This window comes from Mirounga angustirostris, unplaced genomic scaffold (genome assembly GCF_029215605.1).
Source record: "Mirounga angustirostris isolate CCGP_5_RB_7025 unplaced genomic scaffold, mMirAng1.0.hap1 SCAF_8, whole genome shotgun sequence".
Lineage (NCBI taxonomy): Eukaryota > Metazoa > Chordata > Mammalia > Carnivora > Phocidae > Mirounga > Mirounga angustirostris.
In genome coordinates, this window is record NW_026991716.1 from 87,919,093 (window position 1) to 87,942,075 (window position 22,983).

Here is a 22,983-nt window from a genome sequence, read left to right on the forward strand (position 1 = left end):
AGCAAAAGCAGTCCATCTTTGCTTCATTCCATTTTACTCAAACCCTTTAAAAATTAAGTAATTTGTAATCAGTGCTTTCTTGATTATAGATTCAAAATGATTAAAATTGTATAGTAATATATTACATAAATCCATAAATTTAGTATACTTCTCTTATAAAAAAATCACACATGCTGATATGTATTCATTTTAACATTAAGACTGTAAATAGTGTGTTTAATGTAAACAATGTGCTAAAACTGTAAGACTTGATTTTAAAATTGTTAGGATTTTATTTTATATTCTAAATTAATTAAAATTAATAATAATCAAAAGTAAAATAGAATTCTCGGATCCCATTCTCTTACTAATACCATGAGCAGGCAACTCCAGCCATGTTTGTAATATATTTATGAAATATTTGTATATATGTAAAAATAAATGTGACAATTTAACTCTTTACTCTTATTCTGATTCTCTCATTGAGGCTAACTATAGTGATGGGAGACATTTGTTTATACAAAAGGAAATAATTTACTACCTTATTTTAAAACAAACCTGGACTAAAACCCTGTATCTCAAGGAATGTAGGTAATTGAAATGTATTTTTGTAAAACATAACTTTTTAAAATGGCAAGATAGACAAAATTTATGAGCTTTCATGTACATGAAAAATGAAACTTTACGTAAAGCTTGTTAAGAAATGGATTTGAACATATGTTAAACCATTTCTTCTAAAATTGAAGTAACTAACAAGAATATGAAAAATTATACAAGTAGGTTATAAACTAGAGAGATTTTTTTCTCCCTTCTAATGTTATTTTTGTAAATGTTATTACTAATTAATTTATACTGTCTCAGGTAGAACTTGAGTCTCCTGCCACTATACTTAAAGTGTCTCAAGAGACTGTTTTTTATTATCTGAAATTAGCCTCTGCTCTCCCAATGGTTGTTGCTTGCTTACTAAAGCAATATGTGAACCTATGATTTAAGCTTTTACGACACAGTGATTCCATTCTGCCACTGTGACCAAAAGTATCTGACTGCTGATCAAATTCTCTGTATTCGTTTCACCTTTCCCCTCCCTCCCCAATCTCTGTTAGGTTCTGAGCTCATGCCCAAAGCGCTCTCCACCAGGATAGTGGGAGGCATTTGGTGGTTTTTCACACTTATCATCATTTCTTCGTATACTGCTAACTTAGCCGCCTTTCTGACAGTGGAACGCATGGAATCCCCTATTGACTCTGCTGATGATTTAGCTAAACAAACCAAGATAGAGTATGGTACAGTGGAGGATGGTGCAACCATGACTTTCTTCAAGGTAAGTCCTTCTGATTATTTACAATTTACATATTAAAATGAGAGTGCAAATAAACCTTTCTCTCTTAATGAATGTAAGTGTGTAGCAACACTGTTATTTGTGCAGAATAATCAATAATGTATACCTCAGGGAATAGAGAGGTATACAACTAAATACATGGTGATCAAGGCAAAACATTTCAATACTTGCAAATGGCAAGGAGTTTTTTGCTTTACAAGGATTCCCTTTTTGTTCGAAGGAAAATCTGCCCACAGGTAACGTTCTTTTTTCCTCAATAAGGTTTTATCTTTGACTGTAAATATATATAAATAAATGAATATATATTAGTGTATATAAATATATAATGTATTAACATATAATTAATGTAATGAGTATATTAATATAGTGTATTAGTTATATATTCATATATTTACTAATATATGTATATTAAATAGTAGTAGATTCAGACTCCACAAGGCTTAGCTATTCCAGAAGAATAGAATGATTACATGCAAGAATATTTCTCATATATACATTTCTTTCTGTTAAGGTCAGACAAGTTTTACTTGTCCAAAAGCCTGCAGAAAAGAAGGAAAATAAATGCTAGAAACAAGTAGAAACAATGCTTGTTATCCATATATTCATCTGCCTAATATTCTATAAGGCACAGAGTCTGAAAATGGGTTATGCCACTGAACTATCAATGGTTTCCAGAGGGACAGCCCTGTGGGACACTTAAATGGAAACAGAGCTTGTACCAAATTCCAGGCATATAGAGTGCTTTCCCCTCCTCTTTGTTATTCCTTTCTTCTTACTCCAGCTGATCTCACTGGACCAAAGTAGTTTAAATGGGGAGATTTCACTTTCGGGAGCCAGTCTCACTTCATAAGTCTTTTTATATTTTACCAAGTCTTTTTAAATTCTTTGTAGGTTGGGCAAAAATTTTAAGCATTGGGTATTTTCCTTCACTGTTCATACAGATGGAATTGGCAATTTAAGTATGCAGAAGTGTAGAGTTTTTAAAAATAATTGACTCAAGCTATAAAATAAATTCTTTCATCAAACATTCATCAAGTACCTATTGAGTACCAAAAGTTACACTACACGTTGGTATTCTAGAGCAAATAACATCTATTTCTCACTTTCAAGGAGATTATAGTTTAGTTGGACACACGGAGGACTAAATCAACAATCATGGAACTGGGTTTTATGTGACTTAAAACAGCAACTTTGCCCAATAATTATGTAGTTTTCATTGTAAGAATTCTTACAAAACTAAATTAGCTCTTATTTTAGAGTTTAAGAGGACACTGAATATCCAAAGAATGAGATAGAGTATTTAATCAAATCTATGTAATTCTTAACATTTAATTATTTTCAAAGTGAATTTGTCATATGGCTAGATGAAAACTTGAATGTGTATTTTACATTTAACTGGAAAATCATTATTATTTAATCACATTTATTGTATAACCAAATATGAGCAAAGTATTATGATCAGTATAGTGCTATTTGACTATATTAATTGTAATTGATCAATTTTTCCCTGATTGGATATTCAGAAATAATAGAGATAGCTTTTCTTATATAACTTTTTTGTTTTCAAAAAGAAATCAGCTGTTGAAAATGCTAAATGCACATTGTCAGTGTCAATAATTTTGTAGGGAGTGAATATATGATGCATTAAAATTATTACAGTATCTGAGACTTTCGAAGAAGGTTTGTAAAATAACACAGAGTGCCTAAAGCAAGTGATTTGATACCAGAAGTTGAGTATTTCTGTTTCAAAAATACATCAGAGTTTTCATTTCATTATTATTTTCCAGAAGAGTCAAATATTTTAAGTTTTGAAGCTCTTTTATACTATGAGCAAGTTTATCTCTGGAAAATCAATTTGAAAATTCTTTTTTTCTTATCTTTAAGCTTATTTTCTCCCTTTTTTGTCTTTTCAGTCTTTTCAATTTTCTCTTCTTTCTTTTTAAATTTTATTTATTTAAATTTTTTTTAGCTCAATTACTCTGCAGTGTTAGTGTCATTTTTCCCTCCTTTCACTTCTCCTTGCTACTGACTTTTCTTCTCCCTCTTTCATCTCTTGTTTTTGCTCTCACATGCAGGGTTACCTCTAGCACCAAGAGAAAATTGATATAGAACAATTTTCTGTTTCCAACAGCACAGACTTTCTTTCTGTAGAATTAAGGCCTTCTGGAATCTACACTAGTCACAATAAAAACCACACAGTGATAATCACTAAGTTGACAATTACCCTATGTTGATAACTTGATCACATACTGAATTCTTACTGTTGAAATTAGAAAAAATTAAAAAAAAGATTTTAAAAGAATCATTAGATGTTGATTTTTCTTTAGTTATTTTAGTATACCCCTAAATGATACTAATTTCAACCTCATACTTTAGCTTACTAAACTATACACTTATACCAGCCATGGGTATAAAATTAAAAAAAAATATTTCCTAGCAATCTGGAATTGAAGTAATTGCATGCTCATTTTGCAACTCTGCAATGAACCAGGGAGTAGTGTGTGTATTCTATTTACATTTGATACCATTCTTTTATTTCTTAATTAACAGCAATGCATACAAACACTCTAGGAAGCACCCTTAAGGCATTGATTTCTAAAGGAATTTCCAACTTGTTTTTACAAATTTAACAAGACCCTGCTGTTAGTTAATTGTTCTGGAATGCTCAGTTCCAGAAAATTATTTTAAAGAATGGTATAGTTTTGTTACTACAAGCAAGAAGAGCTGGCTCAAGATACCTGGTCTTAAAGGGGTAAGTCCTCAGTATTGCAAAAGCTGAGTCATGCCATTCTACAACGTTAAATAATTATTTTTCCAAAGAACATGCTTGACTTTGTTTATTGAGCTTACATGTATATTGTCTTCCAGAAGAGTTCTTTCTTCTTTTCTTTTATATCCATTACACTCCATATAAATTCTTCCCAAGGATAAATGTAAAGCCATGACTGGTAAAATAACTCAAAATTGAACAGACTGGTAGTTCTTCAGTGTCATTCCATGTAAACAATAGAAAACTATATGACATAAACAATAGGTTCTTAATCATATTTAAATGATAAAATAACTGAAGGCCTAGGGATTTTATTGAAAAACAATAAAGGAGTTGCCAAAACTTCCTTCTTGAAATCTGGGAACTTGGGTGTAGTACAACTGAAATCTCAACCCAGGGCTGAACGCTATACAAAATATTACCAAGCAACAAGCACATTCTTTTCTCCCTGAAGTATAAAGGTTAAAAGAATGAATACTGATAGACTGCACGTTCAAAAATACCTCAGCTAGAGCCTGTGGGTGTGATGGTTTCTTTTGAGAATCCCTGGATTTTTCAAAGTGAGTTATATGTTTTACAAAATGATGCTGAATCACCTATATTTCTATGCAACCCATGACTCAGGTTTTCCAATTTCTACACATTCTCTCTCTGGGTTTGGTCTACCTGAAATCTCTGGCTTGTTGCATGTACTAATACAGTCTGTCTTCCAAAAAATGTGGTATCAAAGGAGATGTGTGTTCTCTTTTGTGGTTATTAAAAAAAGTCCTGCCACATATTAAAAGGACATCAAAATAGTATCAAATATCTAATGTAAATCACTTAATACTTCTAAAAACATAGAGGCTACAGTTTAGAATAGTTGTTACCAATGAAAACAACGGTAAATCAGAAAAGCTGGGCTTAATTCCTGGCTCCACAACCTATTGGCTGTGTTTTGATAAGATACTATTCATTGTAAACCTCTGACTGCTCATCTCTAAATTGGAATGACTAATAGGACCATTCTCACAGTATTTTTTGAATATTAAATGAAAGCTCTACATGATATGCTAACCATCCAGTTAAAGCTTGACAGATGTTATATGTTAGCATTACTAGAATACATGGCTAATTAAAAATATTCAGAATTTAGGATGATTTTAAACATAGTCAAGTCAATTATATTTCTATGACCCACAGTAGGATAAATCATTTCAAAATGGATTTAAAAAGAGATCACATCATGTTTATCTAATTGAAATTGCTTCAGTTTTCTGATTATTGTTGTCATGAAGAAGATGTAATTTGATAAGTAAAATAAAAAGAAACTATGAAAGCTCTTTTCTAGACTGCGTATTTTGAAATGGTATATTGAGGTGCATGTAGCAATTCTTTGGGAAATTTATTGCAAATCATAGGTAAAGGGAACTATAAAAACATTTAATTTAAAAATGTTTATCCTTAATTTTAACTTTTTTTTAACCCAATGATCAAGATGTCCTACTTTAGCCAGTGTTGCCATGCATCTTATGTTCTCAGTTACATCATCTGGATGTTCATTTGTAAGATATCAAGTTTTTAATCAAGAAATATTTACTGATCATCTCTTATGTGGTAAGAATTGTCTTAAATCTTAGACATATACCCTACATCTCCAGGCAACTCCCTACACCTGTCCATTCTATCTCCTACATATCTGTTTCCTTTACTACTGTCTTGGTTCAGAAGACCTAGTGTCATCTCTGACCAGGGTCTTGTAGAACCATTTAACTTTGTTTTCCCAATTTTGTCCCTGTTGTTCTCACTGGTGCTACCAAGAGTGACTTCAGGTCCTCCAAAATTACCCTCTCCCCTTTGCTTTAGGATATAAACCTAGCTCCTCGGTGTGTTTATAAGATACCTTATGGACTGACTTCTTATTTCATAGCCACTTGCTCTCACACTTGCAACTATAGCCAAACTGTTGTGTTTTTAGCCCCAGGTTGTGCCACAAGTACATGATGCACCTGCTTCTCCAATGCCTGTTATGCATTTTTTTTCATCCTTATCCCTTCCTATCAACCTAATTGGTTTTATTCCCTTTATTCCTTAAATCCTAATTTATACTTCACTTATTCCAGATAAATTTTCCTGATCCTTCCTGTACCCAAACCTACCCAGTTCGGGTAAGGTGATCCTCCTTTCTATTCTCTGAGCACTTTTTACTTCAGTTCTCATTAAATTTTCAACCCAATCTGTGTGCTTAGTTCCTCTGTTTCTACACTACACGGCATAGCAGGGGGGCAGGGATTGAATCTGTATCGTTCACTTTTGGATCTCTATTTCCCTGCACAGGCTTTGCATATGGTTTGGGCTTTGTTAGTTACCGATTGCCACAATGATGTTGCTTAACAAACAACAAAAAACTCAGGGGCATGTAAAATCAACCTTTATTTAGCTTATAAGTCAGCAGTCCTATTTCTAGAAACTTGGAAGCCCAGAGACTTTAGTACATTTTGAACAGAATTATAAAAGCAGTAACCAAGGGATTTGTAGTATCAACAATAAAAGTAATAGCCAAAGATATCATGGCATGACTATCATTACTCAGAAGAGCTAACGCATTAGTCATTTGGCTCACCCACATGACCTCAACTGTTTGATCATATTAAATTTCTAAAACATTTGCTTTAAGCCATTGGGGCAGATATAGCTATCATGTGTTCTTTATGATCTGCTACTTATTCTGAGTTTACCAATTCATTGGTCTTCTAAAATTAAATCCTTTTACACCAAGATGACAGTGCTTTTGCCCATACCATTTCTGCTAAACTTTCGTGGCCTTTAAATATGTCCAGTTGAGTCCACTTATAATCTAAAAACCACACCCACAGTTCTTTTTAAAATGTGCCTCTCTCTAGACTAATTTTTGCAACGGGATAGAAGCTTTTTACTGGAGTAGAAAATCTACAAGGCATTGCCTTAACTTTCTCAGAGGTCTTAACGAAGCAGCTCAAGCGACATGCTTAATTTGTTCTTTAACTAAGGACTGGCACCATGTTGAAACAATCTGGAGAACTTTTACTGGCTTGAGACATTGAAGATTAGGAACACTTAAAATTACCCAACCATGCAAATTCTAACTCTACTGTATCACCTCTAAGTACTGTTTGCAAACAACTCGGTTCTTTTAAATTATTTCTCTCCCACCTTCTTCTCGTCCTTGCTCTTCATGTTAATGATTGTTAATATTCTGTATCTTTCTAGTACTGTGAATATTCTATATCTTTCTAGATGGTTTGTTAATGATGATTGTTAATATTCTATATCTTTCTAGTACTACCTTATCCTATGTAGCTAAAAGTAACTAACTGATACCTTGAATATTTTGTCATTTTGTCTAGAATTTTTTTGGCCAAGTCCAAAAGATCATTAGTGCATTTCAAGCTTCCAACTTACTCTAAGGCACACTTTAAAAATATTATTTCCCCCTATATTCATAGATCCTCATTTCCCCATTTTCTTCTAATAATTTCATTACAATCTACTATGTGACCTTAAGTCAGTGTTACATATTTAGGTTCTTTTTATGGCAGCAACTCACTTTTTTTTTTTTTTTTTAGGATTTTATTTATTTATTTGACAAAGAGAGACATAGCGAGAGAGGGAACACAAGCAGGGGGAGTGGGAGAGGGAGAAGCAGGCTTCCCACGGAGCAGAGAGCCAGATGTGGGGCTCGATCCCAGGACCTTGGGATCATGACCTGAGCTGAAGGCAGACGCTTAATGACTGAGCCACCCAGGGGCCCCAGCAACTCACTTCTTTTACCAATTCTGTACAGTAATCCCTTGGCACAATGAGTATTGCATTCATTGATGGAAAACCTATGACAAAGGATTTTAGGTAGAATGTGTGATTATCTTCAAAAGTTTGCTAATCTGTAGAGAATTAAAAATGTTTTTTCAAAATACGTAGCCCTCTGTGGCATTTTCATTTTTAACTTTGGGTTAAATGTCACTTTTTCGGAAGTATAGGTTATAGTGTTAGGAATGCAAACAAGTGGATTAATCTATCTGGAGAGAAAGATTTATCTTTTGGTACTTAGCCACAGAGAGGGTTTTGTTTTGTTTTACTTTGTGCATAGTCTCCCTCTTTAGGAGAACTCAAAGTACATTCTAAATGCTAGCTCATTAATCTTTACTGCAACCCCTAAGGATAGGGAGCAATTATTATGCTCATTTAACAGATGAGGAAACTGGGCCATGGAGAGGTTAAGTGACTTATTAATTATGAAAGCAATAACCAAGGGACTCTTAGTACCAACAATAAAAATAATAGCCAAAGATATCATGGCATAACCATCATTACTCAGAAGAGTTAAGTGCATTAGTCATTTGGCTCACCCACATGACCCAACTGATTGATCATATTAAATTTCTACAACATTTGATTTAAGCCACTGGGGCAGATATAGCTATCACATGTTCTTTATAATCTGCTACTTATTCTGAGCTTATCAGTTCAATGGTCTTCTAAAATTAGATTATAATCAGTATAGGTTTTTAAGCCTGAATTGCTTGTGTGGCATGCCTGTAATGATTTTTTTAAAGACTGAGTGATTTTTGCTTCTTAAATGCCAAAAGAACATAAGTAATTTTTGAGTTGAGAGATAGAATATAAAAAAATTGGCAGTTTACGGCCTACACTTAATAAATGGATTTAGAAACATATACCATTCATTAGACATTTCTCATATTTGTCTTCATTTCTACAAAACATAATTTTTGTTTGTTGTTTTTATTTAGAACAGCGGTTAGTTGTGAAAGTATAATATATTTACTATAAAGTGATCTACACATTGGAGAAGTAAATTTTCAGAATGACATCTATAATTACTTTTCACATTGAAAAAGGGTTTTCCAAAATGAGTGTTTAGTTTCTTCTTAATATATTGGTGGTAAAACATCTTGAAAGTCCATTTGTGTATACATAAAATTGACCTAAAATAGTTTACAAAGATGAGAAAGATAATCTGAAATGACTTTTGAATTCACTTTATTTTTTTATTGAGATATAATTGACATCAACTTGTGTAAGTTTAAGGAGTACATGTTGATTTGATAAATTTATATATTGCAATATGATTATGTAGCATTAGCTAACCCCTCCATCACATCACATAATTATCATTTCCTTTCTGTAGTGAGAACAATTAAAATCTAGTCTCTTAGTGAGTTTAAAGTTTATACTACTGTATTGCTGACTATAATCACAAAGCTGTACATTAGATCTCCAGAACTTATTCTTTAAATGCCTTTCATATTCAATGTAGCAAATTCCCAGTTAAGTATGGTCATCACAAAGAGAAGGTTCAATAACTATCTGCACATGGATAGTAATTGAGTATGTCTTTCATTGTGTACCCAATTTACTATTATGTTTTCTAATCATTTTCCACCACATGTCTGGGAGAGATTCTTTGACAATATAATAATTAGAAATTCATTATGCTACCTCAGTGAGTTCAGGGATTCTTTCTTAATTACTTGCTTGTGTAAGAGTTGCCGTGTCTAATTTGCCACAGAGTTTTGCTTTCAAGTCATTTTTATTTATTTCAGGTCAATTTATGCTTAGTAAATGACACTGCTCTTTTCTCCTCAATAATTTAGATCTCAAATTTCAGCTTTGGGTCTCACCTGGGGGATATCGTCTCTGTGCCTAAAAACGTTTTAAAATGGAGTATTAATACGAGCATATGTATACTGGCATCAAAATTTTTTATTTGTTGATTGGCTGTACCTCCCTATGTATGCGTCATAAATTCTAGACCATAGCCCAGCAAAGTCAGTAATACTATTTTATCAGGATCCCCAGTTAAAGCTTTACTTCAACTTACGGGCCAGTCTTTTATCCATCAAAATGGTAGATGTAGATGTGCTGCAACCAGTGGGACTGGATGGCATGGATGCTACATGGGAATATGGTCTTATCTGTGATAGGCAATCACATTACTTTGACAAGCAAGAGTATAGCCTTGGTTTTCACATCAGTTTTTCTTTTTCAAGGGATAGAACCATTATTTTGTCTTATTTGGGTATATCATTCACTAAGTTTAAAAAATCTTTGAAATATCCATTTGTTTAAATCAGTAGTCTCAACCTGTCTGCACATTAGAACATTAGAATTTGGGGGTTTTTAGAGAATACTGAGGCCCAGGCCCCTCTCTCTAGGCTAAATAATAAAAATATCTTCAGGTGGGATTCTGGGCATCTGAGTTTTTTATAACCTCTTCTGGTGATTCCAATGTGCAGGAAGAGTTAAATTAATTTGAAATATAAATAATCCCTTCATTATTGGCATTGATAGTTAATAACTAATTGTATTTACTTCTGCTTCTTTCATATTAGTTTGGGCATTCTTCTTTTCTGAAACCCAGACCTCACAAAATATCAGACAGAAGAGTGAAATGATGATAAATCTGTTGATTAAAGTCTTGCTTCTTTCAAATTATTTACCTGGGTTGTGTTTAAAGCCTTTTTTTCAAAAGAGATCTGCTGAGAGTAAATAATCTAATTACATCTTCATTTCTAACACCATTCTTGGAAGTCTCCAGTTGGTGGGCATGAGAATTACCATGTAACAGGATGAAAACAACTAAAACTTTCTCCTTTCTCGGGGAATTATGGGGGGGATGTAAAACCTGACTTTTGTTTGTGTCTCTGAGTAAAAGTTGAGAAAATATATATTCTATGGGATCTAGGGAGTGCATACATTTCTTTGTAAGCCTTTATTACAGGTTCTTCTACCATGGGGGAGGGAGGAGAAAATAAAGACCCATGAGCAGGCATATTAAAGTCTTGGAAGGATTGTACATGTGACTTTTGTGTTTACATTATGGGGACCAGATTAAGAAGAAATGAAGTACCTTACTCTATAGTTTTATATCGAGTTAGATTCTACCCAACAGTTCGAGATTTGGGCTCATGTAGTTTTGTTTCCTGAGCTTAGTGTACTATTCTGTAATATTTGGTGAACTACTGCCACTCTTCCCTTGTGGAAAAAAATGCACTTATATTAATTGATGAGGACAAATTATCACACAATTCTAATTGATATCTTTTTGTGTGTGTGTTACTTTGGAATTCCTCATTATCCCTCTGAAATCTCAGCTGAAACCAAGTTCTCCTCAAACATGGCATTCTGCTCTGATGTGGGTGATCGAAAACCAGATGTACTAGAGCTTCCAAGCCAAAAACTGTTCTTGCTCACTTGCTTTGCAAGTTACCAATTAAGTAATAACTCAATGACTATGTAGAATCAATAGAAACTTTATTGTGAATTTTTTATCTCATGTTTCAGGTTTGTATATAATCTGGTTTATTGTTTTGATTTTTCTGCATGCTTAAATAAATAAAACAAAACCTGAAATCTTTATGTGATTGAACACTATCTGGGCAGTCAGTTTAGATTAGTGATTAATACTGTTACTGAAATTTCATCTGTCCAAGTTGATGTTTTCTTCATTTTTAATTAAACAGCTTTTCTAGAAATCTAAAAGAAATCTCTCAGCAAAGATTTTTGTAGCTGTACCATTTTTCTTTTACTCCCAAATAATTTTTTTCTTCATTAATTGTTTTAAGATATCGGTTGTGGGTAATGGATTAATGTTGACATTAAGTTAAGTAGCAATATTTTATTTAATAAAATAAGGTTGGCATTTTACAATTATTATTGTATTTTTATTAGTATCTAATATTAGTCTTGAAATGAATATTTAAAATAATTATTTATAATGTATTTAATTTATTGGCATAGTAAGGGGGTTATTTTCACTCAAGGATATTGTCTCCCTCCCCCATTCTCATCTAACATACAATTTATTGTATGTGAGGCCTGATCCTATGTTTATTACAGGGATTTGCATAAGGCCTACAGGAAACCAACACCATTTTACTCTGTTCCCATTGCAAGAAATAAAATGGTGCCTTTGAGTAAAGCTGCTTCATCAGACCCTAGTTTAGCATGCCAAGTTACAGCTATCAATGGTGAAACAGCAGATGTGAAGGCTAGTTGGCATCAAAGCATATGAGTCGAAGACTTTCCTATGGGAAAGAAAGTGCTTCATTACACTTTATCTATACTGAGAACATTGGTTCTATCAAGCTGTCTGAAAATTAGACTATGATGGGTTTTATTACCTTAGCTCTGCCAGAGTGAATTCAATAGTTAAAAAGTAAGAGAGAACACCATTTTGGGAATTATAAGAAGTGATCAGAGTTTCAACATATTTAAACTCGGAAAGAGCAGCAACTTTTATCTTAGCTTCTCTAAAATGTCTGAGGGACAAAAGTTTAATCCCTCTCTAATTTTCAATATGTACCAACGAAGCTTTGGGGGACTTTAATCGAAGAAAGAAGTTTTGTGTTTGACAGAACTGTAAAATCTGAGAAACACTGTTTTAATTGCCTTGAAAGGCAAGTGTATGAGGCTGTTGTCGTTCCAGGATACACTGTGGTTCTGTCTCTCTTTTGCCTTCCCTCCTCCACTCTGTGCAGGGACCACTCTTGCTGTTTGTCAAGTCAGCATGGCAGCTCAAACACCACATTGCACCTCATCAATCTTAGGAGAGAGGGCCCCACAGGGAGTGAGAAAACTTGAAAAGTCAGTTAATATAGCAACGTTGAGCTGGCATGTCAAGTACTGGATAATGGATAATAGTTGTCACTGTAAGAGTTTATAGCCACTGGTTAGGCAACAATTTGAAAGGGATTTGAGAAAGGCATATTTTTGGACCTAAAAATATAGGCTTAGATAAATATAAAAATTGTTACTTAAAATGTGTAATGTTTTATTTCTCAGATAAAAATAATTAAAATGAAAATTTCTCTTCTTCTATAGAAATTGTAACATAAAAGCATCACTTGGTATTTCTAAAACAAATGTACAAACAAAAACCCAGTTTCTCTGCTTTGTAAATTCTTTGAGAAAATTATCTTAATTGGCACTGTGGCTAAGAAGTATCTATTAATCACGCTTAGTGGGTTTATTTTTTGGTAGGGGGAATCCAACTTTATAGAGTGTCAACAAAAACGTATTATCTTTTTAGATTGTCAATTAATTACAGATTGAATACTGTGAAACATGTACTTAATCCAGAATACCCTTGGCAGTTAATGTTCTTGATTTTTCATGCACCATGATGCCTTTTTTAGGGGGGAGCTATTTTTTTGTTGTTGCAAATGCACTTTAAACTAATTAGCATCTTTGGTCAGCTGAATATTCTTTTGTTCATTTGTTTTCCCATTTCTTTCCCAAAAGTGCTAATGGCAATAATACCACTTTGTTCTTTGATACTAAGAGCTGATTAAAGACATCATATGGTCGTTAAGTTGGTTCTTTGATTATACCATAAAGCAAAATGAGGCTTACTATTACTTACTGCTACTGCCATCTTTGATGTTTAGACTTTCATTTAAAGACAAAACAGAGCAGTTTTCCCTCTTGGCCACAAGCAAAATGTAGGGTCTTCGGCCCTTCTAATAGTCAATGACCTTCTCACTTCATCACACATATTCACAAGTAGCAAACATAACTCATAAAGCATCCTTTCTTTTTTATACCCTTTTCCTACACTGACATAGATTGGAAGAAAAACAAAATAAACCTTAGAGCTTATTCATAGGTGTTGATAATTGCAAACTGAATATAATAGATTCCTCAAAAATATTGCTTTTAAAAATATGACTAGATTAAGCTTAAGACATTTAGCAATGTCTTAGTAGTAAAGAAGTCAGATTCTGAAATAATTCAAGGTCTTTTTGCTGTGATATTATTGACTGTGGCAGTTGGTAAATATCCAGTGCACACTGGTGAGCACTTTCATTGACCTCCTGTATTCAGAGAAATTCCTTAACGGTTTCATAAGTAAAGAACTATCCAGATGAGTGAATGTGTCTGCATGTGTATGCGCATACATGAGTGAGTGTGTCCTATAGGAAAAAGATATGCTACCTTAATTGGAATTAAATTATGAATGATTACATAATTTATCTTTCTTATACCCAGTTTCCATATTAAATCTGTTTTAGTGGAAGAATAGTTCAGGGTTGGCAAAAAATAGTAATTTATTTTTCCTGACAGCATTTGAATAATACTTTGATTGTTATTAGCCTATTGTATATACCATAGCACTAGTGGAGTTCAGTGAAAAGACTTGATTATCTCTAACGGTAGGTGTTCCCTTTATTAAATATTGTAATTACAGCTAATTAGAGGTTACACAATAAATTAGTGTGCTCTGTAGGTCCCTTGACTGTTTTCAGAACACTAGGAGTTTATGCTTCATTTTAATTTATTACAAAAACAATTAAATAAAGACCAAATAATTAGAAAGCATTATTAATAATAGATACAAAGATTGTTGAGTCAATACAAAGCAGTTTAACAAAATGTTTAAATGCATAGACTAGGTTGGGTCATGAATTAATATATCTGTCACTCACTGGGGATTTATTTAATCTCTCTAGACTTTTTGTAGGTAAACTGGGGTATAATTATATATCTTATAGATTGTTAACATAAAGCCCTAAACATGTGATAAACTCCCAGTATGTATTTACTGCTTTCCTTATTTTAAGGTCCTTAATAGTTGAATTAAGGGAGAGGGAAAACAGACTCCCTGCTGAGCAGGGAGCCAACGCAGGGCTTGATCTCACAACCCTGAGATCATGACCTAAGCCAAAATCAAGAGTTGGTCGCTTAACTGTGCCACCGAGGTGCCGCTCTCTATGGATATAGTTTTACCTCGTTTTTTTTTTTTCTTTCTTGTTTCAGTGTTAAAGACTTTTAGGCTTTATATAGTTTTACAAATATCATATTTTCATTGAACACAGGTACTTATGCTCTTTTCAGGAATATGCTTCAAAGATTATCAGTAAAATAGGGTCATAAGAATGTTCTTATGATACTGTCAGAAATAATTTTTTTTCTTGAGATAAAGTCTGAAACAAAAGCCTTTTGATAATTTCCAAACCCATTCACCTAGTCATTGCAAACTTTCAAAGTATGTTTATATATAAACACACATGTATAGCAAAGAAATAACTTATAACTTAAATACCTAAGATACCAATTGAGAAATTCATTTTTAATGTTCATTGCATTAAAGTATCAGAAAATTTAATGCTTTAAAAAATTAAATTTTTTTTAAAGATTTTATTTATTTATTTGACAGAGAGATAGAGAGCACAAGTAGGCAGAGTGGCAGGCAGAGGGAGAGGGAGAAGCAGGCTCTCTGCTGAGCAGGGAGCCAGATGTGGGGCTCGATCCCAGGACCCAGGGATCATGACCTGAGCCGAAGGCAGCCGCTCAACCGACTGAGCCATGCAGGCGCCCCTAAAATATTAAATTTAATACATGTTTTTAATCAAACCTTAAAGGAAAATTGGTAGAGAGATGATATTAAGGTTATCTGTTTAGCTTCCTAATACAATCTTGTCTGTAAGTGAAAGAGAAAAAAAATCTGGTAATAGAAATATATAGGAGTAGTCATTAACCTTTTTCAGTGAAGCTATATTGGTATATATTTAGAAGAATGATTATAGAGATATCTTTTTTTAATCTACATTAGCTGCAATTTACCTAGCCTTTCCATGTCTATAAATGAGAAAGAACATTTGCATGGCTGTACTCTCATAAAGAGTTGACACTGAATGCATTTGGGTTGGAATACAGTTTCTCAGTTACTGGGATGCCCAAGACACACTGGTATCATGTTAGTTCATATTCTTTAACTATTCTTATACAGATATTTTTGTTATATCAGCCTTCTCTTCAACACTAGAAGAAAATAACCCAGCCTAACTCTAACAAATAGAATTTAGTGGAGTGCATTAGGAATCCATATTGTCAAAATGAAAGGAAGTGACTAAGATGGCCATGACTAAGAAATGATCATGTTTAAAAACAACCATTTTTAGGTCTACCTGATACATTCTAACCTTTAGGAAGACGTTTCATAAAGGATTCCCCAAATTTGATGATGATGATGATGATGATATTGAAGATGTTGATGTTCGTGACACAGACCCCCCCTGGAATCCAGGGAAAACACTAGAGCTATTTATATCTATGAATTAAAAGCAATAGAGATGACTTGAAAACCAGCAAAAATTATTCTCAAGGAATCAAATAAACTAGCATTAGCAAGAGGATAACTTACAAAGTCAGAAAGACATCTTTATTTGAAGGTGTCTGAAAACTAATTTTGTGGAAACAGGAATCCTAAGATCATGGGATGTAACTTTGTCATGATGAAGGAGCTTGTGCATAAGCATCAAGCCTGCTAGGCTTCTCTTTCAGAGCTGTTTTTTCTCTGGGGCCCAATCATTGCAAATTGCCACTTCCATTGACTTTACACTGATGCCATAACATGCATAATTCTTAGAGTAGACCTCTAATAGCTAGAAGAACAAAATTAATTGCATTTTGAAAATAATAATGGTAGCTAAACTCTTCCTTTATCTTTTTGTGTGTGTTGTCAGTAGACATGCAATAGCTATCATACCATCCTTCTCACTCACCCTTATTAGCAACTGTTTCTTCCCAAATCTCAGGCCTAATTTATTGCCCCTGCTATATCTTGAAAATAAGGTTGCAATGATTTACTGTTACTACCTCAAGAAACACTTGAGCATTTTGCTTGTGCTTCTTTCTTTGAATTTGGGAACACTTTCAAGAGTGTCAAGATCAGTAATTTGCTACAAAACTCTTCAAAGAAATATCACTATCTCAGGATAAGAAATAAGACTGGAGTTCTGCTTTGTTATGGCTTTTAATAAAATATGCACGGCTGTTAAATACATGAAATGTGGCTAATGCAACCGAGGAACAAAATTTCTTTTTTTTTAAATTGAAGTGTAGTTGACCCACAATGTTGCAGTAGTTTCGGGTGTACAACATAGTGATTAGATGAGTCTATACATGATGCTATGCTCCCCACAAGTCCAACTACCCCCTGTCACCATACAATGCTATTACAACACCATTGACTCTACTCCCTATGCTGTACTTTTACCTCCATTATTTATTCTTTCTGTAACTAGTACACAATTTTAACTTTTATTTAATTCATTTAATTGGAAATTTGAACTTGAGGCAGTGTAGACATTTTCACATTAAACACAAAATTGTATATTTATTTTAAATTTTGCATCATGTTAAATGTTGTATTGTAGAGCATGTGATCAGTGCCTGTGTCATTTTTAGTATTACTCATAAACAAATCAGCGACGGCAGCGGCAATGGATTGATCCAGTTCAAGTGATTTCTTCTGTGTACTGATATACCATTGTAAAGTGTTTGTTTAGCAGTTTATGCATGTGACCTAAGCTACAGTGATAACTATGTAAGCCATAACTGGTAATTAAATTGAAATATAGGGACACCTGGGTGGCTCAGTCAGTTAAGCATCTGCCTTCAGCTCAGGTCATGATCCTGGGGTCCTGGGTTTGAGCCCGGTGTCAGGCTCTCCGTTCAGCAGGGAGTTTGCTTCTCCCTCTTCCTCTGCCTCTTCCCCTGCTTGTGCACATTCTCTCTCTCTCTTTCTCTCAAATAAATAAGTAAAAATCTTAAAAAAAAATTGAAATACATACTATTATTTTAAACAAAATATAATAAAAGTATTTTTCTAGTTTAAAAAGTACATATGGCAAATTTTCAAATTTAAAATGAAGGTATACTGTTGAAGCAGAATTGAGTAGAAGGGGAGAAGCTAGTAAGATAACTGGAACAGTAAAGAATAAGTGTCTGGATGAAGCTATGTTACAGATTTCACCGTAAATGGCAATTGCAACTTGCTGAGGCAGAGCAAAGTGGAAAAGCTGTTTATTGCATAAACAGATTTTTAACAATCATAAAGTCATTATCAAGAAATATTCTCAGGGGCGCCTGGGTGGCTCAGTCGTTAAGCATCTGCCTTCGGCTCAGGTCATGATCCCAGAGTCCTAGGATCCAGCCCCGCATCGGGCTCCGTGCTCAGCGGGAAGCCTGTTTCTCCCTCTCCCACTCCCCCTGTTTGTGTTCCCTCTCTCTCTGTGTCTCTCTCTGAATAAATAAATAAAGATCTTTAACAAAAAGAAAGAAAGAAAGAAAGAAAGAAAGAAAGAAAGAAAGAAAGAAAGAAAGAAAGAAAGAAAGAAATATTCTCAGAAAATACATAGTGAATTTGATAAATAGTTTCTCTTGACAGTAAAAGAATCAATGAAATTAGTTGCCTGAAATCAGAGTCAACTGTTCCAAGAATTTAAAAATGATTTTTAATAGGATCTGAGGTTATACCTTTGGACTGCTATTGAACAACATAGATTATTAAACATAGAAAAAAAGTAGATGAGAAGAGGATAAAAGATATTATTTCAACTATGGAAATGTTAGAAAATTATGAAGAAAAGATTAAAAGGAATATTGTACTATAAGTAAAAGATCTTCAAATAAACCACCAAACAATTGCCCATAGTATATAAGAACTCTCTAACAATAGTAAATATCAGTTGATTTAAAATTTTAAAAATTGCAAGCACTTTTTTGTAGATGTAGATGAATTATGCTATGTAAGAGACACTGCTTAATTACTACTTTGGGTACGTTTTTTCTGAAAGGACTTCCAAATTTAGGAAGAGATGTCAAGTTTTGAACTAAAAAAAAGAACTAGTGGCATAGGTATTTTTGAATCTTTTATGGATATCAAAGAAGAATTTCAGCTAAAACCAGGAAATTTGGTTTCTTTCACAATGATTGATGCACCAGCTATGTTAGGTAAAACAACCATGGTTTATTAGAATTTTAAAACAAAAGTGATGTTTTCCTTATGCTTTATGATATTAAAATTATCTGTGCTTGGTTTTGAAGCTGACTCTATGACAAGTGTTAAGGCACAGTTGTTAGTATCTTTTAGCATACATGTTGATGCTATGACTCATTGCAGTTTATAGAACTCTTGAAAGAAATACAAGACAACAATTTTGTGGCTTAGTGATGATTTTGCAGTTTTTTGGCCAATGTCCTTTGAGTCATGGAAGTCTTACAAACATGTACTGAACTGTTAACTTCAACTCAAAATTTTCATGAAATTAAAGAAATGACTGCCAGATTTTTAATAATCAAAGATTAAGGAAATGGCAGTATGTTTAGTTTTTTCACTAATATCTCACATTACAAAAACACACTAAAATTCCCAACCTGTTTCACTTTATGAGTTTCCACCAGTTTTATAAAATCTTGTAGTCTCACATCACATTGAGACTGAAAAAATGTGTTTCCAAATTCTTCTTCTGTTGATAGTGATAAGTCATTTTCAGAAATATGTTTTTCCCTTTGAGTAACCAAGATGATACTTCTTCCTACATTCGTTGATCCTACTTTGTCAGTTTTAGGTTTTTCTCACTCTTAAGTGAGAAGAATTTGATGGGGATTTGATGTTGACCACAAACCAGTTGAACAAATCTCTCTATCCATTACAGCTTGAAAGCAGGATTGCATGCATAATTTGTGGCCCGATTCTCAGTATCTAAAGTTGTTTGTTTTCTTACAGAGTTCTTCTTATGTCTTACCTAAGACAGAATTGATGTTCTCTTACCATCAGGGTCTCTAGCTTTCTGATGCTCTGAAAGAGAAGTAGCTCTGCTTTCTGCTTTTCTTATCTGCCCAACATTTCTATGAGGAAGAACCAAGCCCACATAATTTTAATATCATAAAGCATTTCTAATCAGGAGTACTCTACCATGCCCCAGTCTCCCCCTACCCCTATTTCCTACAGATAATCCCCCTTATACTGCTTGTCCAGTTATTTTCTAGCATCTGTAGCCCCTAAATTAACACACAAGTCCAGACAATAGAACCAGGAAACACTCTGTCTCAGAATTAGTATCTACAAAGGCAAAAAGGGGCTACTAAGTTTATTGGACAAAGAGAATTTAAAAGGAACATAGTGTATAGGTGGAAACTGGTGTACCTATGTCATTTCAACCCGGCAGTAGTGTTTTATTCTAACAAGGGTGGGTCACTGATTTTATTTTATTTTATGTTATTTTATTTTTTACTTTTTTTATTTTATCATGTTATGTTAATCACCATATATCATATCATTAGTTTCTGATGTAGTGTTCCATGATTCATTGTTTGCGTATAACACCCAGTGCTCCATGCAGAATGTGCCCTCTTTAATACCCATCACCAGGCTAACCCATCTCCCCACCCCCTCCCCTCTAGAACCCTCAGTTTATTTCTCAGAGTCCATAGCCTCTCATGGTTCATCTCCCCCTCTGATTTCCACCCCCTTCATTTTTCCCTTCCTACAGTTGAAGCATCATTATACTTAAAAGAAATCTCTCAGACTCCAGCAATAAGATGTCTATCTGTGTTAATTTTCCATGTTGTGAAGAGTCATCTTTTGGTGTATCTTACCATATTAATATATTGTACTGTAATGTTACTAGAGAAATCATTCAGTGCAGTTATTCAAATGCTTTTTAAAACTGGAAATCCATAATCTTTATTTACTTTTAAATGTTATTCTCTGTATTTACATGAAACAGCCTTCTAAACTATAGTCATTATAAGCCTTGAACTATGAAGAAAACTTTCTACATCTCCTATCCAGTCTTCTTTAAAATGATGGATATAAGATACTGAAAAGGGTTGAATATATAATTAACATTATGGTTAATAATACCGTAATATATACTTGAGAGTTGCTAAAAGTGGAGATCTTATATGTTCTTACCACACTTTTTGGATATATAAATAATGCTGCTATGAGTATTTATATACATGTTTTTGATGGACATAGGTTTTCATATTTCTTGGGTAGATACCTAGAAATAGAATTGCTGGATCATATGATAACTCTATGTTTGACTAACTGAGGAATTCCTAGACAGATTTCCAAATGGCTGCACATTTTGATATTACCAGCAACAGTGTATAGAGGATTCTAATTTCTTCACATCCTCACCAACACTTTTTATCTTTTTTATTATAACCATTCTATTGAGAATGAAGTGGTGTCTCATTGTGGTTTTGATTTGCATTTCCCTGATACTAATGATACTGAGCATTTTTTTATGTGCTCATTGACCATCTGTATATCTTTGGAGAAATGTCTAGTCATAGTTTTTGCTCAATTTTAAATTGAGTTATTTATCTTTTTATTGAATTTTAAGAGTTCTTTACACTTTTTAGATACAAACCCCTTATCAGAAATATGATTTACAAATTCTTTGTTTCATTCTTGGGTTTTCTTTTGACTATCTTGATTATGTCCACTGATGCACAGAAGTTTTTTAATTTTGATGAATTCTGATTTATATATTTTTTCTTTAGTTGCTTGTGATATGAATATTACATCCAAGAAGACTTTTCCTAACCTAAGGTTCTAAAGGTTTACTATTATATTTTCTTCTGAGAGCTTTATAATTTTAGCTTGTACATTTAAATCTATGATCCACTTTGAGTTAATTATTGTGTATGACATGAGGACCAGGGACAACTTTACTCCTTTGCATGTCAATAACCAGGTGTCTTAGCACCATTTGTTGAAAAGACCATCCCTCCCCCATTGAATTGTTTTGACTCTCTTGTGAAAAGCCAAATGTCCATAAACGTAAGGGTTTATTTCTAGAAAGTTAAGTCTATTCCATTGATGTACATTTTGAAATTAGGAAGTGTGAGTCCATTATTTTTTTTTCTTTTCAAGATTGTTTTGACTATCTGGGCCTCTTGTATTTCCATATGCATTTAAGGATAACTGGTCAATTTCTGCAAAAAGCCAGGTGGAATATTAATAGAGATTGAGTTGAATTTGTATATCTATTTGGGAAGTATTGTTATCCTAACAATGTTAAGTTGTCTGATCCTTGAACATGGAATGTTTTTCCATTTATTTAGGTCTTTAATTGTCTTTCAGCAATGTATTGAAATTTTATGATATAAATCTTGTGCTTTTTTTAAAAATGTATTCCTCTGTATTTTTTAATGCTATTATAAATAGAATCATGTTTAGAATTTTATTTTCTAATTGTTCATTGCCAGTTTCCAGAAATAGAATTGATTTTTGTGTACTGACCTTATATACTGCAACTTGCCTAAACTCATTTATTACTTCTAATATCTTTTAGTAGACCGCTTTGAATTTTCTATATGTAACATTATGTCATCAAAAAAGAGAGTTTTAATTCTTCCTTTCCAATCTGAATGCCTTTTATTTTTTTCTTGCCTTACTGCCCTGAATACAAAAAAAAAAAATCCAGTATAATGTTGATTAGAATTGACAAGAGTGTACATTTTTGTTTTGTTTCTGATCTTAAGGAGAAAGCATTCAGTTTTTCACTATTATTGTTATTAAGTATAGATTTTTTTATAGTTGTTCCATATCAGAATGAAGATAATCTATGATAGTTAAATTTATGGGCCAACTTGACTGGCACACAGATTGCCCAGATATCTGGTTACATATTATTTCTGGGTGTGTCTGTAAATGTGTTTCTGGACTGAGTGAAGCAATTGCCTTCCCCGGTGTGGGTGGGTACAATCCTATCTGTTGGAGGCCCAAATAGAGCAAAAAGGCAGAGAAAGGTTGAATTCTTTCTCTGTCTGCATATTTGAGCTAAGACATTAGTCTTTTGCCCTTAGACTGGGATTTACACCATCAGTTTCCCTTGTTCTCAGACCTTCAGACTCAGACTGAATTATACTGCTGGCTTTCCTGGGTCTCCAGCTTGCAGATGGCAGATCATGGGAGTTCACAGCATCCATAATCATGTGTGCCTATACACACACACATATATATATATTTCCTATTTTTTTTCCTATTTTTGAATGTTTTTTTATCTTGAGGAGGAGCTGGATTTGTCAAATGCTTTTTCTGAGTCTTTGAGAT

The 22,983-nt window shown here is 33.4% G+C and overlaps 1 protein-coding gene across 6 annotated transcripts in view; it reads left to right on the top strand.

Annotated features, from left to right (window-relative positions):
- GRIK2 (glutamate ionotropic receptor kainate type subunit 2) overlaps nucleotides 1-22,983 on the top strand; it is a 668,588-nt gene that overhangs the window by 534,651 nt on the left and 110,954 nt on the right. For 5 of the 6 annotated variants that reach the window (XM_064597923.1, XM_064597922.1, XM_064597921.1 and 2 more), the window contains exon 14: nucleotides 1,083-1,300. In XM_064597923.1, coding sequence (XP_064453993.1) covers nucleotides 1,083-1,300 — 218 coding nt within the window. The remainder of the gene's footprint in view (nucleotides 1-1,082; nucleotides 1,301-22,983) is intronic. The other variant, XM_064597926.1, reaches the window with a different exon arrangement.